This window comes from Camelina sativa, chromosome 12 (genome assembly GCF_030686135.1).
Source record: "Camelina sativa cultivar CO46 ecotype springtype chromosome 12, ASM3068613v1".
NCBI classification, from domain to species: Eukaryota; Viridiplantae; Streptophyta; class Magnoliopsida; order Brassicales; family Brassicaceae; genus Camelina; species Camelina sativa.
Window position 1 is genome coordinate 34,867,667 of NC_141891.1, and position 17,900 is coordinate 34,885,566.

The 17,900-nt window shown below is 33.6% G+C and overlaps 4 protein-coding genes across 4 annotated transcripts; 2 read left to right on the top strand and 2 right to left on the bottom strand.

Moving 5' to 3' along the window:
- Positions 1-657: 657 nt before the first annotated feature.
- LOC104732974 (transmembrane ascorbate ferrireductase 2) lies at positions 658-2,573 on the top strand. Its single transcript, XM_010452585.2, has 4 exons — positions 658-1,163; positions 1,404-1,452; positions 1,884-2,083; positions 2,163-2,573. Exons 1-4 carry the CDS (start codon positions 1,017-1,019, stop codon positions 2,457-2,459), a joined length of 693 nt encoding a protein of 230 aa, XP_010450887.1. The 5' UTR covers positions 658-1,016; the 3' UTR covers positions 2,460-2,573.
- On the bottom strand, positions 2,531-5,969 carry LOC104732973 (uncharacterized). The gene is made up of 7 exons (XM_010452584.3): positions 5,265-5,969; positions 4,989-5,117; positions 4,446-4,807; positions 3,536-4,280; positions 3,350-3,446; positions 3,203-3,257; positions 2,531-3,063 (listed from the first exon to the last, which is right to left on the bottom strand). Exons 1-7 carry the CDS (start codon positions 5,761-5,763, stop codon positions 3,001-3,003), a joined length of 1,950 nt encoding a protein of 649 aa, XP_010450886.2. The 5' UTR covers positions 5,764-5,969; the 3' UTR covers positions 2,531-3,000.
- Positions 5,970-6,020: 51 nt separating this feature from the next.
- Positions 6,021-7,518, bottom strand: LOC104732972 (cyclin-B1-2). Its single transcript, XM_010452583.3, has 4 exons — positions 7,173-7,518; positions 6,920-7,020; positions 6,522-6,619; positions 6,021-6,317 (listed from the first exon to the last, which is right to left on the bottom strand). Exons 1-4 carry the CDS (start codon positions 7,296-7,298, stop codon positions 6,217-6,219), a joined length of 426 nt encoding a protein of 141 aa, XP_010450885.1. The 5' UTR covers positions 7,299-7,518; the 3' UTR covers positions 6,021-6,216.
- A 7,044-nt stretch (positions 7,519-14,562) lies between these two features.
- On the top strand, positions 14,563-15,583 carry LOC147933074 (uncharacterized). The gene is made up of 3 exons (XM_087477281.1): positions 14,563-14,962; positions 15,065-15,391; positions 15,495-15,583. The coding sequence occupies exons 1-3, from the start codon at positions 14,563-14,565 to the stop codon at positions 15,581-15,583; spliced, it is 816 nt and encodes a 271-aa protein (XP_087333407.1).
- Positions 15,584-17,900: the final 2,317 nt, after the last annotated feature.

Below are 17,900 nucleotides of genomic sequence, written 5' to 3' on the forward strand. Positions count from 1 at the left end.
TTACAATATATGCAAAAAAATTTACAAATGTATTAATATAGTTATTAGTAATCATATGTATAATATAATATTCAGAATAATTTGTAAATTAAAATATTAACAAAATTTTCCAAATATAGTTATTAAAAATAGTATACTTTCTAAAATTTTGATTGGTTAACAATTTTAAAAAAATTAATCCATAACTAATTAGAGAAAGAAAGTTAATTATTATTTTTTTGAAATTAATAATTATATATTTAAAAGATTGTATTATATAGTGTTGTCAGAAAAAAAAAAGAAAAAAAAATTGTATTAGTCTAATATTTAAATTACATTGAGATTTTATTATTAGAAAACCCTGAAGAAAAAACAAGTTTCAATGCTTGAGAGGCATCTCTCTCATTATAGGGTTCCAAAACTCGAACCACAACTTATTTTTTGGGTGAACCCTTTATAAGTGTAGCTAAAACAAGGGTACCTTAATTAAAAATTAAACATTTGCTTACATTGGTAAATATTCTTTAAGAAAATGTGTAAAGTTGTATGAGTAATCTTGATTTAATGGTATAGATATGTTATAAAAACTTTTAAAATCTATTGTAAAACTTTATAATAAGATTTTAAAATATCTTGTAAAACTTATAAATATATTTTTAAATCTTTTAAAATTATCTTATGAAATCTTATAAAAAAACTTCTAAAACTTTTATTAAAACATATTGCAAACTTTATATTGATGATGAAGACATATTGCAATTTCAATTTTATTTTTTTCTTTTTTTTAATTTCGAAGAAATAGATAGCTCATCAACTCAAGCGAAGTATATCTAATTAAAGGAAAAAAAAAAAGCAATAAAAATAATATTTCTGGCAAATCACTGGTTTGGTTTGGTTGACCTCAAACTCGAGTAATTGCAATTCTCGGCATCGCCGATCTTAAAACAGAACAGAGGATTCAGACTCCCCAAAATTCGACTAAAAAAAACTAAACCCCTTTTTTTGATCGCTGATCGCATTTCTGGGCATCACAATATATGGCTGTTCCGATGCTTGGTGGGTTTCCGATCTTCTTGGTAGTGAGGGTTTTGGGTTTCATTATTGCCGCTTTAGTTCTGACATGGACTGTTCACTACAGAGGAGGCTTAGCTCTTTCTTCCGACAACAAAGATCACATCTTTAATGTATCTCTCTCTCTCTCTTTCGTTTCTTGTTTTTTTTTTTTTATAGAAATTGGGAATTAGATTGGATGAAAATGTTCATGTTGCTGTGTCTGAGATTCATATTTCCTTATATTGTGTGTTGGAGATATTGAAATTTGGATTAACAAGTTATGATGATCTGAAGCTCAAATTTGGGATGTGTAATGTGCTTGACCCAAAGATGTATCTGATGATGTAAGATATCTTTGTTTGTGCTGCTAGGTTCATCCAGTGATGATGGTGATTGGACTCATACTCTTCAATGGCGAAGGTACGCAAACAATCTCCTTTCACATGTTTCTTAAATGCTTTAGATATACTTGTTCCTCATAATCATGTTGACATTATTGATTCGTGTTAGAGTTTATAGGAGTTTAAGGTCTTGACTTCATAATTTAGACTTGAAATTTGTGTGATCTTCTGTAGACTCATTCTAATGTCAAGAGGTTTAGTATTCATTGTATAGGTTTTCATGGTTCGATTACTACCGCATCATCCTTTGTTAAAGAAACTGGACCGTTATGTTCTTTGAGTTGTCTTTTCTAACATTTGAATACATATGTCAAGCGGTTTAGGATTCATAGTAACAGTTTTCTAGTTTACGTACTGTATTCTTAGTTCGTCAAAGAGACCATGGACATGTTATGGTCTTTTCAGTCTTTTTTTGTTTCTAACATGTTGGGGTACATTGAAATTATGCAGCAATGTTAGCATACAAGTCATTTCAAGGTACAAAGAACTTGAAGAAATTGGTTCATCTTACACTGCAATTCACAGCATTTATTCTAAGCCTTATCGGAGTATGGGCGGCTCTCAAGTTCCATATTGACAAAGGGATAGAAAATTTCTACAGTCTCCATTCATGGCTCGGCCTTGCTTGCCTCTTTCTCTTTGCCTTCCAGGTACACTCTCTTCTCTTAAAACGATAATCTTCATTACTCGAATAATTAACCAAGAACTTAAACCTATTACTACAAACAGTGGGCTGCAGGGTTTGTGACTTATTGGTACCCGGGCGGTTCAAGAAATAGCCGAGTCAGTTTGATGCCATGGCATGTGTTCTTAGGGATTTACATATATGCATTGGCCTTGGTGACTGCAACCACAGGGATACTTGAGAAGTTGACGTTCCTGCAAGTTAATCAGGTGATAACTCGGTATTCCACAGAGGCAATGTTAGTCAACACAACGGGAGTTCTGATTCTTGTTCTTGGCGGTTTTGTGATACTCGGTGTGGTTACTCCGGTTAATGGCAAGGATCAAGTTCTCACACAGTAGAGTGAAACCTCCAAAAGATCTCTTTTAACATTTCGACCTATCAAAACATTGTTACTTTTAGAGACGAATTGTGATGTAATTGAGTCTTTTTTGAAGTGATTTTACGCCGGTGCATATTCTATTGTATTACATTTTTACAAGCAAAGCATGATAACACATGAAAGCCTATATTGGGAAAACAAAACCAAAAAAAAAAAAAAAAAAAACAATTGGCATAGAATCTGAGAAAGATTTGTATCAACCTCCATGAGAAGATGGAGAATAAGAAGCCTCACTCATACATCACAGACAAAAGAAAAACATCACCGATACCGATAAAATTTTCCCGGAGAGGCGGATGATGGAATCGCACTCTTCACAGAGTCAAAAAAGTTTCTAAAAACATGTCAAGGCCAAAAAAAAATGAATCCGGTACTCAGGAAAAGAAGCGGATGAGGGAGGCAGTGCCGGTAGTTATTCTATGCGGGGTTGTGACGAGAAGAGCCTGAGCTAGAGGAAGGGGTTGGAGAAGAAGAGCTTTCGCAAAAATGAGCTTTGTTGCTTAGACAAGTAAGTGTTCTTTCTGATATTCTCTCACGATGACAGGGACACTTGTGGGAGGTACCTGAAAAAAGAAAACATGGTCAGTGTTCGATGGTTTGAGCTTCTGAATGAACTGAGAAACTGTGTTGCATGAGTTCTGTTTAAGGATGCGACTTGAGGACTCTAATGCTATGTTTTTAAGAGGCGATGATTAATCTTACCATGCCATAATCTGTGATTATCATGGAAATGTAATCTGAAGGTGTAGCATCATACCTGTCATTAGAAAAAATCACAAACGGGTTTAGTGGCAGAGAAGAACAGTTTTAACAGAACATAGTTTCACTTCTCTGATCACACAAGCTTACATCAAGTTCAAAAACTGCAGGTTTGCGTTGTTGGTCAAGCCATCTAAGTAGTTTATGTCTTCTCTTCCATGAACTTTTGAAATAGCATTTGGATCACCTAATGGTTAAAAAAGCAAGAAATTCAATTGAAGGTAAAACAAAATCAAGGGAATGTAAGATATGATTAAGAGGGATGATAATGCATACCAAGCTCATTGGAGCATATTGAATCCAATTGCACCCTCTCATGGAACTTGTAGGCTTCACAACATACAAGCACAGGAACACGAAATGCACTTGCAACCATTGCAACACAAGCAGTCCCAACCCTTGAGTAAATTGTTCCGTTAGATAAAACTGATGAGGCGCCCAAAAACACTTTGGTGACTTCGTGCATGATATATGAAATGGCATTTATATGAGTGTATGTACAGCTAATGCCTCGTTTGATCAATCTACGAAGCAGTAGCTGCCCTTCAAGCTTTGGACGAGAATCCACTACCAAGACACGAAACTTTTTCTTGAGTTCATGTGCATGTAACAATATCATTTCAACAGCAGTTGGAGATCCGTATGTCAAAAGGACGTCACCGTCTCTTATTTTAGTAACAGCATGTTTGACTATCACCATATCTGCTCCTATGATCTTGTCGTTAATGAACCGTTCGATATCTGACTGAAGAGCAGCTTTTGCTTCGGATTCAGAAAGTGTTATAGGCAGCTTTGCAATTCTGTTTTTCACAAATCGGATTGCGTTTCCCATGCTAATCGAAAGCGGACGGCATTCTATGAGGAAAGAGACGTAGCTACTTATTTTCGCAGTCATGTCCCTGTTAAGATTCTTCTCAGGAGGTGTCGAATAATCTTTGACAACCTCTTGAAATGCTTGGAGCATCGCAATACACCTGGCATTGCCACCAGAGATATCCCCAGAAAGATATTGAAGACCAACCTGATAACCACAACAACTGATACTCATTCAGTACACAAGTAACATTCATCTTAAAGATGTAAATAGCAACCACTCCTTAGAAAAAACGGTTCCTTGTCTTTACATAGAGATTATCAATAATATATTACATGCACCAACCAAATAAATTCACTAGAAAACAAATACCTTGTACACAGCAGGATGCATAGGGTCAAGTTGAAAGAACTTGGCCTCGAGATCAGGAAGTTGAGTACCATGTTCATACTGAGGCAAATGCCTAAATAGCTCAACCCTGTTTTTAGCCTCGGTCTGTTTTACAACAGCACGTCTTTTGGCCTTGACGACTCTACTTTCATCATCATACTGCATGCGGGGATGAGGAGCATCTTTCTTTCTATCTTTCTCAGATGGACCTCCCTTCTTCTCAGTTACTCCAGCAGCTACAGCAACCTCATTCTTCTGAGTAGAAGGCTTTGCTGGTTTAGCAGCTTTAACACTGGTTGAAGCCACCGAGGCTGAGGTCCCTGGTGGTACCTTCCCACCATCAGCTGATATATAGCACAGTATTAATTACACAGACTGATCAAGATATTGCAAAATGCACAACGATAACACAAGAGAGCAACCAGCTATTTCATCCAATGAAAGCGTAAAAGCAATGCTATATACTAAGCTGACGAAACATTATTTGTGATGAAGTCACACACTGTTATAATTCAGAAACAGCACCTTTTGCAGCTGCTTTAGCAGCTCTTTGAGCTTCTTGAATGGCTCGTCTCTCAGCTTTTGTGGTTTTCTCTTTCAATGGCTTAGAATTCTTCTTCTGGTCACTCTGCACCTCCATGCCACTAGCCTTCTCTGCAATTTAATCATAAGAACAACATTGCGATTTCCATTAGCCTTCACTATCCTAAAGAACCAAAAGTTTATGATTTCAAAAACTCAATCACAACAAACAAAGCAAAATCAATGAAATCAATGATTCCAAGATCAAAGTGACAGTACCAGCAAGTCCAGGAGGCATGGTAACGACGGAGACAGTGGTTAATCCACTAGCAGGAACACTACTAGATTTAGCCGCGGCCATAGAATCCATCCCGATACCAGGAAGCGACGACGCAACCGGAGTAGACGATTTGACGAAACTACCCCTGGAATGGCGACCAGGAGACGCCGTCGTTGATCCGTCAGGGAAATCGCGGCGGTTGGAGTAAGAAAACGAAGAAGGAGAGACGGCTGAGGAAGCACCAGCGGCGGCGCCGCGGAGAGGGAAGGTATCAGAGGAATTGAGACGAGGAGGAGGAATCATGACTGGGGAGAGTGAGTTACCGGAAGGAGAAATGGTGGAAACGGGAGGAGAAGAAGCGGAAGCGGATGCGGAGATCGGGTCGGTTTGTTGTTGGTGTGGTTGAGTAGAAGAAGACTCGGGTTGAGATGATGTGAAGAAACCAACTTGCCGGACCTTTGGGTCGACTACGGCGCGAGGATTCCGTCGAGACTCCATCGCGGCGTCGGAGAAGAAGCTAAATTGCCTTTTCTCGGTGAAGAAGATGACGGAATTATTATGAAATCTTTTTCGTTTCTGGGGATCGAATAAAAACGAAGAATAGGGTTCTTTAATTTTTTATTTTTTTTTAATTATAATTTATTTACGTGATAATATTTTTTGTTTTGTTTGAGATTAATCCGATGTTTTTTTTTTGTTTGTTTAGTAATTTAGTATTAATCTATTTACATTCCTTATTTTATAAGAACAAAATCTAGCATCCAAAGTTCAGAACTGAACCAGATTTCTTAGATTTTTATGTTCAGAGCAGAGGAGGACAAACAATGTAGAGAAAAGATCAAACAAACGAGTAGATTCTTTTTAGGAAATATGAAAATTTCATGACATGATCTTTACTCAGATTGAGGATTTTGAAGCATATGATGAGACCTAGAGATGAAAAATATGACTCTACATGAAACTTGGGCAAGCTGGGCCTTTGGAGAGACCAAGCCGAACTTCCATGCCGTGGTGAAAGTCTACTGGTTTGAGCGTCTCGGATTCACGAGGATCTGCGGATTAGATACCATCATTAGAACAATCGGAAGAAAAAAAAAATGATGAAAACTAGGAAAATAAAGAAAAGCTGAAACACTTTTCTCCTAATTACTAAATGGTATAGTTCAACTTTCTCAAAGAATTGAGTAATGTGATAGTCACTTAGATGAAGTTGTAAGGCACAACCAAATGGAATAGAGCTATAAAAGAACAATTACCATTCAAGTAATCCTCAAAACCAAAGTCATCTATAGCTCCTGTGTAGACTTCAAGGCCAAGCATTGACGACGGAATTGGTCCCGGAGGTCTCTGAAACCTGAATACTCCACAGAGAGAAAAAGATAAAAATATTCACTTCACCATAGGAAGTTGAGGCTGCTCTATGTGAATACTAAGTCTTCAAATCTAATAGAGTATACACTCTGCGGTTTATGATTCCAAGTTCTAATATAATAACCAATTATGATGATTCATCTACACATATCTCAGACAATACCTCAAAATTCAGAACAGCCATTAGCCATATTTCAATCTTAACAGTAATCTATAGAACCTATATATGCTACTGATTCAGACAACTTCATCTATATAATGCTACTGGTTAAAAGATCCATACCTAGAAAGGATTTGCCTATCAAGATCCATCTTCAAAGGAAGAGCAGCTCCATAAGTATGCATAATCACTTTCCTCTTCATTTCTTCTTCTGATTTCTTTCCCTGAAACAATACAAACCCTACTTTCAGAAATTCAAACAACACAGTAAAAATCCCCAGTTCTCAAATTAACGAAGAAACGAAGCAAATCAAACACACTAGTTCCGTTTCTTAGCCTAATTTTTGTTCACTTCCTTCAATGTTGAATTGCTTACAGATTCGTAGGCGGATTCGAGAGGGTGAGATCCGATGATATCGCTCTTAACACCGTGAAGACCAAAGCGAAGAGCATCGTTCTTCATGCCTCCGATCTCATGAGCTATCTTCTTCTGCGATTCCATTACTCCTCTCTTGTTTTCTTCCTCCGCCGGTGTTACTTCTCGGCGACTTTATGGTCAAGCAAGCAAAATCAGAGAGAAAGAAGAAGGAGAATGATTTTTTGCTAAGTATTATTTAATCATGGACTCTAAATGTATAATGGTCCCTTTAAGTAAAGCTCACAACACAAAGCCCATCCCAATCAACACAAGATGGACATTAGTATTAACTAGGTGCTTCCCCACGCAACGCGTGGATTGTGGTGTAGTTGGCACTTTCTTGTTTTTTTTTATCTTTTTCGTTTTCTCTTTGTATTATTTCGTTTTAATTAGGCATATATGGGCTTTGCCGTCACCTTTATTTATACACTATATGTTTATACCATTTCGTTTATATGTGTATAATCGTGGCGTTTATTTTTTGTGAATTATGAAGATGTTGTTTCTTGCTTTTGAGGATCCAATCTTATCATTGACTGATATTGTTTTCAATATATTTATTGTATTCTAGATTTTCTAATTAACTGCTTATGTAAACCCTTCATACGTTGATGTTGCAATAATAAGTTATTTTTTAAAAATAATTATCTTCCGTGTAAGTGATTATGGTTGTATGCCCATGTTTTGGTCTAATGTCAATAAGATCGTTTCTGTTTTTCTTTAGTTGGCTTTGAAACCAATTTTGAGTTAAGCAAATAATGGGTCGAATTATGGTGTTAATAAGTAATATAAATTCTTATGTATATTTATTGTATATATGTGACTATAAATTTAGCTAACTAAAAAATTATGTAATATTTAAATACAATCTTAAACATATATATATATATATATATATATTATTTGTGGGAAGAATGTATGAAATTATTGGATAGAAGTTATTTTTGAGTTAAATAACCTTTAATGTCTTTAAAGTGAGTTAAATATTAATAAATTTTTATATGTGTCTTAACTTTTTTTAAAAGGAATACCAAGTGTTTCCTTCCAAATTTGAAGTGACATAGTATTTTAGTTTTCTTTTATGATTTTATGAATTTCAATGTAAAAGTTTTTCAAAGTAATAAGTACACTCACTGATTGAATAATAAAATTTGGAGAAAAGTTTATTTCGATTAATCATCTGCTCTTTTAAATAAATTAAATAAGTATATTGTTATTCCTACAAATAGGACAACATATATTATAGTTTAACCATAGAGTTAAGCAATAGAAATGGAACTTGTGATTGCAAGACAAAATGCTTATATGTTACACATTGATCGTTTAAAAATGAATAGGAACATCTAATTCTCAAAGAAAGTTGATTGTTTTGTTAAAACCGACATATGTGAATTTAAATTTAACTATGCAAATTTAAAAAATAAATATGAATAGATTAGAAAGGCAAGAAATATAAAAGAAATATTTTTTTATATAAATAAAATAAAAATTGAAAACAATGTTAAATATATATAATACTTTCTACATTAAAATATAGAATCAAACTCTTACAAGTTACAATACATATGAGATATACCAACATTTGATATTGGTAGGAGAGGAGGAGAGAATGTTTACTATAATATGGTAATCCAAATTAGATAATGGAGATGAATCTTTAAAAAATAGAACAATGTAATATATATATATATATATATATATAATACTTTCTAAATTAAAATATAGAATTAAACTCTTACAACACATATGAGATATAACAACATTTGATATTGGTGGGAGAGGAGGAGATAATGATTACTTATAAGATAATAATCCAAATTAGATAAAGGAGATAAATCTTTTAAAATAAGAACAATGTAAAATATATATCATGTAGTCTCTAAAATTAAAATTTAGCATTAACAATTTACAATGATATTTCATTTGTTTTTTACAACCCATACAACAAAAATAAGAAATCAAAAATAAGAAAAAAAAACGAAAAATGATTTGAAGTATTGTAGAAGAGAATGAGAGAATGTGAAAATGAGATAGTAAAAGGACGTCAATATGAGAGAATGATAGATTGAGAGAATGCTTATTTATATGATAAGAAATGATGGAAGTTACATTTAGAACTATGGAGTTACAATAGTAATTTATTGTGTTTGAATAAAACTGAGTGGTAGAATATGATTAATGCATAATTTATTTTATTTTCAGTTATAATTTTATTTTAATGTGTGGGTTAAATGTATTGTGTTTATTGGGTCTTAAATATTGTTTAAAGCAATTAGAAAGCAAATAAAAAAAAAAAAAAAAAAATTAGAAAACATTAAATGAAAATCAACCAATAAGGAGAGACCAAAACCTTACTTTTATATATATGATATATTGCTTTAAACTTTGAAATGAGAAATATATTATAAACAATAATTTTACATGAGAAATATATTAATTTAGCCAACCAAAATATGAATATAATTTTAGCCAACCAAAATCAATAAAAAATATTAAAACTTAACCAAAAATATTTTCTCTTGAAAGATAAATAAGTTAGTAGGAGGAATGAATTAATGTACAATTATTGGATAGAAATTACATTTGAGTTAAATGGAGTTACATGTCTTTAATTATAATAAATATCTTAATTTTTTATAACCTAAAATAAAAGGAATACCAAGTGGCTGAATCAAAATTCACATGATTTGGTTGTTTGTTGATATAAACTCAACACTTACACATAATATTTCAAAATAAAAAATATTACTTTTTAAGTGACAAACTAAATTAGTTTTCTTATAAAATTATATGAATTCTTCAATCTCAATAATTTTTAAAACCCCAAGGATAACTTATATTTTTTTGGTTTTCACTCATCAATTTAATTTATAGTGCTAGATTTCATACTAATGGTTTCATCTTTAGAGAATTAAGTGAAATGATATTTTTAAAATTATATTTTATTTTTATATTTAAGTTCCAGTTGAATATGTTTTGTTTTTTTGGATCATTTTTTATTTTGATTAAAGACACAAAAAACCAATTGTTTAATTATGTTCTTTTTGTTTTCAAAAACCTCAAATCATAAAAAAAAATTATATATATATATTATATTGATCTCTGCTGATTTATCAATTGGATCACAAAACAAAATAGTCTTTATAAATGGATAATTATATTGATCTTTAAATATTATATTGATCTTTATAAATTATTAAAAATGATAAATGAATATGTGAGATAACCAGAGACATAATAGATAATTACATATGGATCATTTCAACTTTATGATCTTATTGTGTGGTGAATATTGTAAGGAAATATGAAAATAATGACTTATAAGATGTTAATATAAAATAGAAAATGGAGATAAACATTTTAAAAGATTAAAGTAAATATATAAGATATACATATCATACAAACTCTAAAACTAAGCTTTTACAATGATATTTGATTTAATTTTTTATAACCCATACAACAACAATAACAAAAACAAAATAAAACAAAATAAAAAAGAGATTTGAGAGTAGTGGAAGAAGATGAGAGAATGAAAGAGTGATAGACTAAGAGAATAAGATAGTGAGTATTTATAGGAAGAGAAATGATGAAAAATTACATTTAGAAAAATGAGAGTTACAATTCTAATTTATTGTTTTGTTTTAATACAATTGATTAATACAACTTAGTGGAGAAATAAAGTTAATGCATAATTTATATGGAGAATTTATATGATTTCAGTTTTATATTATGTGAGTTAAATGTGAAAATTAATTGTTTTTAAATTTGTGTTTTAATATAAATATTTTTTTTTGTTAAAATTGCATCGCCAAGTGGACCTATAAGGAGAGAGTGAAACCTTACTTTTATATATATGATGATTATTTTCTCTTTGTAGTACAACTGGATTGGAAATGGAATATCAAATCTTCTTTTATATAGAAAAATCATTAGATTACAAAACTTGAATTAAATAAACAAAATAAAAATCTTTATATAATTATATGTTGGATCACAAGAACTAAATATTATGATGAGTATACTAAAACATGTATTACAATTTTTTTGGAGGTAAGAGAGAATTAAAGAAACTTAATTTAATAATTGTATTACAATAGTTTATTTCATTAAAACATTGCATAATTTTACAATAAAATAAATATGTAAGAAATAATCAAACATCTAGATTAATAATCAAACATCTAGATAAAGAATAAAGATGATTTCTTTAGCTTGATTATCTTATTTTGCAATGATCAAAATTAATATTTTTTGAATCTGCATGATAATTTTTTTTGTATAGCCATCAAATTTTTATTATACATATGTAATGTAAATTTTTTATTATCATAAAAATAATAATAAGAAAACAAAGAAGAAATGGAGTAATACATAAAACAAAGAAATAAAATTAAAAATACAATATAAGATATATCCAACAAAATATATAATTAAACACTTACAATGAGTTTTCAACCCATGCAAAAACATAACACAAACAAAAAAAATATTTAGAATTTGAGATATGGTGGAGAAGGATGTGGGAATGGCTATTTATAGGATTTGTAGTGATAGAAGTTATATTTTTAAAATAATTTAATTAGAGAAGTTACAATTATAATTGATGGTGTGTTTAATTGAAAATGAATGGAGAAAACCAATAGTCAATTCATAATTTATATAACTTCAGTTACAATTTAGTAGTAAATAGTGAATTTAAAGTATGAATTTATATATATGATTAAATGTGTTGAATTTTAAGTTTAATTAAAAATAAATATTATATTTGAAAATATTAAAAAGATGATTTCTTTAGATTGATTATCTTATTTTGCAATGATCAATTTTTTTTTTTTTTTGTATAGCCATCAAATTTTTATTATACATATGTAATGTAAAATTTTTATTATCATATGTAATGTACAATTAAAAATAATAATAAGAAAACAAAGAAGAAATGGAGTAATACATAAAACAAATAAATAAAATTAAAAAGACAATATAAGATATATCCAACAAAATATATACTTAAACACTTACAATGAGTTTTCAACCCATGCAAAAACATAACACAAACAAAAAAAATATTTAGAATTTGAGATATGGTGGAGAAGGATGTGGGAATGGCTATTATAGGATTTGTAGTGATAGAAATTATATTTTTAAAATAATTTAATTAGAGGAGTTATAATTATAATTGATGGTGTGTTTAAATGAAAATAAATGGAGAAAACCAATAGTCAATTCACAATTTATATAACTTCAGTTACAATTTAGTAGTAAATAGTGAATTTAAAGTATGAATTTATATATATGATTAAATGTGTTAAATTTTAAGTTTAATTAAAAATAAATATTATATTTTGTAACATTAAAGATTAAATTAATAAATATTATATTTTGTAACATTAAAGATTAAATTGACCAATAAGGAGAGAGTGAAACTCTACTTTTATATATATGATTGATGTGAATTCACTTTATTGATAACGTTGATTCAGTGAACACGAGACAAGACAAGCACATTTTGGACAACGAGATATATATATATATATATTTTTTTGGCTCAACTTCAACTATTCATTATCCAAAGGAATACATCTAAATTCAAGGTACATAACATTCACCTCTAATCATTTTTTTTTCCAGCTCTTCTTTTTCACGATCCGTAACCTGAACACAGCTCTCAACACTAAATGTTCCTGCAATTTGCAGAAGTTTTTTATTTTATTTCTAGCTTTATGCTAAGTTCACCGCTAGATCCATTAAACCTGTGTAAAATTTTCGATGGCAACTCCAGATCTAGGATATGATGATACTGTTATCGCCTTTTTGTGATTAATTCCTGCTGTGTGCAGTTGTTCCAAGTTAAAGATATGTCTCTTACACGGCGACTTCGAAACCACTTTCGGTGACTGTACAGTCTATTCCTTGTCATGGCAGACTCTTTATATCTCTCCATGGATGTCGAAAATCCGAGGCTATTCCATCTTGCTGATGTGTGCATTTGAAAAGCTGTTCAGCTTCTCATTCTTAGTGGTGGCCAGAAGGATTTTGGTGTTGGAGATTGGTCCTCGTAGCTCTACGCGACCAAGTCGGGATTTTGACTTCTCATTTTGCCTTACTTCCTTGCTGGATATTTTAATCTCGATCCTCACCTCATTTTCGGACCATCGTGACCATTCGAAGAACATAGATCTGGTTGCTGTCGACTTCGTCTGGGAGCTTCTGGCTCCTCCAACACAGATCCTAATACTGTTCTATTTGGCGCCAGTGTAGAGAAATTCTCGGGCTTACTCCGGAGATCGGTTTCTATCTCGCTAAGATTCACCCTCCTTCACCAGCAGTCAACGCCATTTGAAGCTACTACAAACTCCAACAACCACTCTAGATCTAAAGGCCTATTGTTCTCTTCCGGGGTTTCTCTGGCGGAAGAGATTCTATTGGTAATGTTTCACCATTGCACTAGATCCGAAAAAAGGTTATTGATGCATACAGCCTGTCGTGCCTTTTTCGGCTACTGCCGTGCCATCATATCCGGCGACAACGACGACGTATCGAGATGCTTCTCAAAATTAGTCACAATAAACCATAAAGATTTTATATGGTGGGCCTGGGTTTGGGCCAAAAAGTATCTCGTGGAATTGAATTTGAGTTCATTTACTAATATCAGTTTAGGCTTCTTTGTAAAGGACCAACCTCCTTATTTAGCTTTCTCCTTCTATATGAAGAGATCATTGAAGAATTTTCTATTACAAGAGTGCAAAATAATGTGTTCCAGTGTTAGTATGGTGGGGTTTTACTCTCCCTCCGGAACTAATAAATGAGGACACTTGCTTGGAATTGTCAAGGGTGGGAGCCAAGTTGACTCGCCGCCGACTGCGTACTCAAATTTCGGAAGGTGGGCTAGGCTTTAGAACACTAGAAGAATTTAATATTGCCCTTTTGGCAAAGCAACTATGGAGATTGCTGAGATATCCAGATTCCCTTCTTAGTCGAGTCCTAAAAGGGAGATACTTTCGATACTGTAGTCCATTAGAGATACAAATATCAAATCGACCTTCATATGGCTGGAGGAGTATGTTGGCAGCAAAGCATGTTCTTTCGTACGGAATTCGTAAGACCATAAGCTCGGGTTTTAATACGTGCATCTAGACTGAACCATGGATCCCAGATACGCCAGCAAGGCCACCCCAAAGTTTAACTAATGAGAGGAATCCCTTGATTTGTGTTAACACCTTGATAGATTTTAACACAGAAAAAGTGGAAAATTGAACGTCTTCGGGAACTCTTTCTCCCAAAAGATATTACCCTTATTTTGGGGATTAAACTGAGCTTGAATGCCTCGAAGGACGGCTATTCTTGGACTATGACAAAGTCTGGAAATTATACCGTTAAATCTGGATACGAAGCCGCGAGAGCTCTCTCTCGCCCTGCTTGCCATCTCCCTTCTCAGGGACCTAGTGTTACGACACTTAAGGCGCAAGCATGGAAGTTAAAAACATCACGGAAGCTTAAGCATTTCGTGTGGCAATGTGTGACTGGGTGCTTGGCAACATGTCAACGCCTGCATTATCGCCATATTGGTAGAGATAAAGCTTGTCCTAGATGTGGAGCGGAAGAGGAAACAATAAATCATATGCTATTTGAATGCCCCCCAGAACGTCAAGTATGGGCTTTATCGACAATCCCTTCCCATCCTATGGTGTTCCCTTCATCTTCCATATATAGCATCCTTGATTTTCTATATGGGCGTGGTAGAGACTGTGGTGCAACTGATCAAAACTTGAGAACTTTCCCATGGATGATGTGGTACATTTGGAAGGCAAGAAATAAGAAGGTGTTTGAAAATATCTCTGAATCTCCACAAGATACACTGGAGAAAGCTATCCAAGAAGAAAAAGTTTGGAGAAGAGCAAATAACAGAGACTTAGCACCAGCGGTAGTAGAACCATGCATACCTTCGATCCCAATTCCTCAAGAATCTCTTGTATGCTTTATAGATGGATCTTGGCATACAGAGGTGGATAGGAGTGGGCATGGCTGGATTGCATCTATTGGTGATAGAATCCTGCACATGGGGTTAAAAGGATCACGTAGAAGCTTATCCCCATTACATGCAGAGTTAGATACCCTTATTTGGGCTATGGAGTGCTTATTAGCGTTGGACTTAGATAAAGCTCTTTTTGCTCCGGATTGTTCAGACCTCCTAAGGATGACGTCTAATATCAAGGATTGGCCGACCTTTTCATCAGAATTGAAGGATTTTATTCATTTCAGAGATAGATTTGCTAATTTTAGTATTAGATATATTCCCCGAGAGGCTAATATCTGTGCCGATAAACTTGCAAAATGTGCAAGAGCACGAGGTTTCTGTTTTTCCCATGTAAGCTCGACGGTACCTAATTGGCTCTCTTCGAAGAGTGTCATCTCCGATAACTTAATATATGGGGTTTGATCGTAAAAAAAAAAAAAAAAAAAAACATTCACCTCTATAGAATTTGACCAAATGCAATGGGCCGATCTAGTATCACCCTGAAACACCAGCGGATCCAACGCTTCCTGACCGATAAACCATTGCATTTTTTAACCACAATAAGATAGATAACACTCCACAAATCAGAGTGAAATCATCTCTTGAACCACCTAAATTAACTCTATGATACGAAAACAACTACTAACACAGAGAAGACCAAAATCTATACTAAAGATCAAAGCAATTCCAAGCTACTAGAACCTCGTGATCAGCGTGAAGGACTTGTCCAAATAGCATGACACCAGAAGGCGCAGCATCAGAAAGACTTGGTTTCTCCGGCTTTCATTGTTCTGATGCTTCTCCGAACAACCACTCAATGACCAAAATACTAATCACCTAAAGATAAGAGTTTCAAACACAGATTAGCATATCAACACCTCACGGTGCATAACCGGATTAGCCACATTGAAGCTGCCTTATAGTCTCACTTCTTAGCCGGAATGACACCAGATATTGAAGGAAGCTCACAAGAAAGCACCGGTTGAAACAAGATTTATGTATGTGGTGAATGATGATGATGAATGTATGCAATGGTGAGATATGAATGGATGGATGGATGGGTGTTTCAATTCCCCTTATGCTGTTGCAGTATAAGAGGTATCAATCCTAAATGAGTGTTTGTGAACAATTAAGATATGCATATGAATCTAAGTTAAGACAAATGTAAAGATTGCTTGTCACTAACAATCCCTAGATGAAAATGTAAAGATGCAGAAAGTAAACTAAAAGAACTAAGAACTAAATGCAAATGAAACTGAATGATTGCAACAGTAATGATACTAGAACAGAAATAGAAACTACTACTGATGAACTAATGCAAGACAGGTAATGAACTGAAAACTAAATGAATGCAACTGGAATGAAACAGGAATGAAATAGGACAATCACAAATCATAAACAAGAGTTCTGGGGATGAACTCGAGCAAGCACTCGACCGAGTGTAGGTCGAGTACAGGGTCGAGCTGGAATAATCCGGGAAACAGAGCAACATAATAAAAACAGAGCAATGCAAATACGAATCAAACAACAAGCAAGCAACAGGATTAAGACTTTAAAATCAATAAACAAAGAAGGCCTTGAGGAGGGATTCATGGGCTGAACTAATCATTGTGGTTATCTAACTTGGTCAACAAATCTCAAGCAAACTTTGAGCTAATCTCTAGACATATAAATCTAAGACAAGTTTCTTCCACTCTCATGGCAAGAAACAATCAAACCTATGCAATTCTAGACTTGTTCTCACACAGTAAAGAATCTACACAAGCAGGCATTAATCAATACATCTCAAACCAAACAAGACCTCTAATCTCTTAGCAAGCCTAATGGTAAGCTCTAGATCTAGCCTTATCTATGCTTCTTAAACATTGGTGTGATGCTAAGATGCTTGAAATCAAACCCTAACCTCTCAGTTCAGGATCAGCATTAAGAACATCTAGCCTAGAAGAGATCTACAACAATCAAGCTTGACCAAATCACACAACCCACAAGATCAATCCAGCCTAACCCATCCTCAAGATCCTAAAGAACTACTCACATGAACACATGATGAACATCAAAGTCATAAACCCAGAAAATCTCGAAACTTGCATCAAATAAAAGATAAGAACAAGATCTACAATGTTGCAAAAGGAATCAAACCCAAATTCTTAATATATTGAAAGTTATGGAACCAACAATATTGAAGAATCTAAGAGTTTTCTTAAAAAGGGTACAAAATCTAAGAAAATAAAAAGGCAAAGGGAATAATCCCTTAAAAAGCAAAAACTAGGTTTCTGACTCTCTAAAAAGTTTGCACACCCTGGTGGCTGCAGGTACAAGGCTTTATATAGGAGAGGAGGTGGAAGCCCTAAAAACACTAAAAGACAAAATAGTCAACGGCTCGGTCAACTCGACCTGTGCTCGGTCGTTGGCAGGTCGAGCTGGCTTCTCTCGTGCATTCTCCACTTGGTCGAGTCCTCCTCAGCACACGGTCGAGTGTCTGGTCGAGTGTGCGGTCGAGTTGGACTCTGGACCTTGGTTCTTCAGCCTTAACTCTCTTGCTTTCCCTTCATGATTGCTTCACTTCTCCTCAGCATTGCTTCCATGCTCCTTAAGCTCCAAAATCACCTGAATATGCATGAAAAGATGCAAATGCAATGCAACTAAACTCTAATGCATGATTAGTGCTAAAG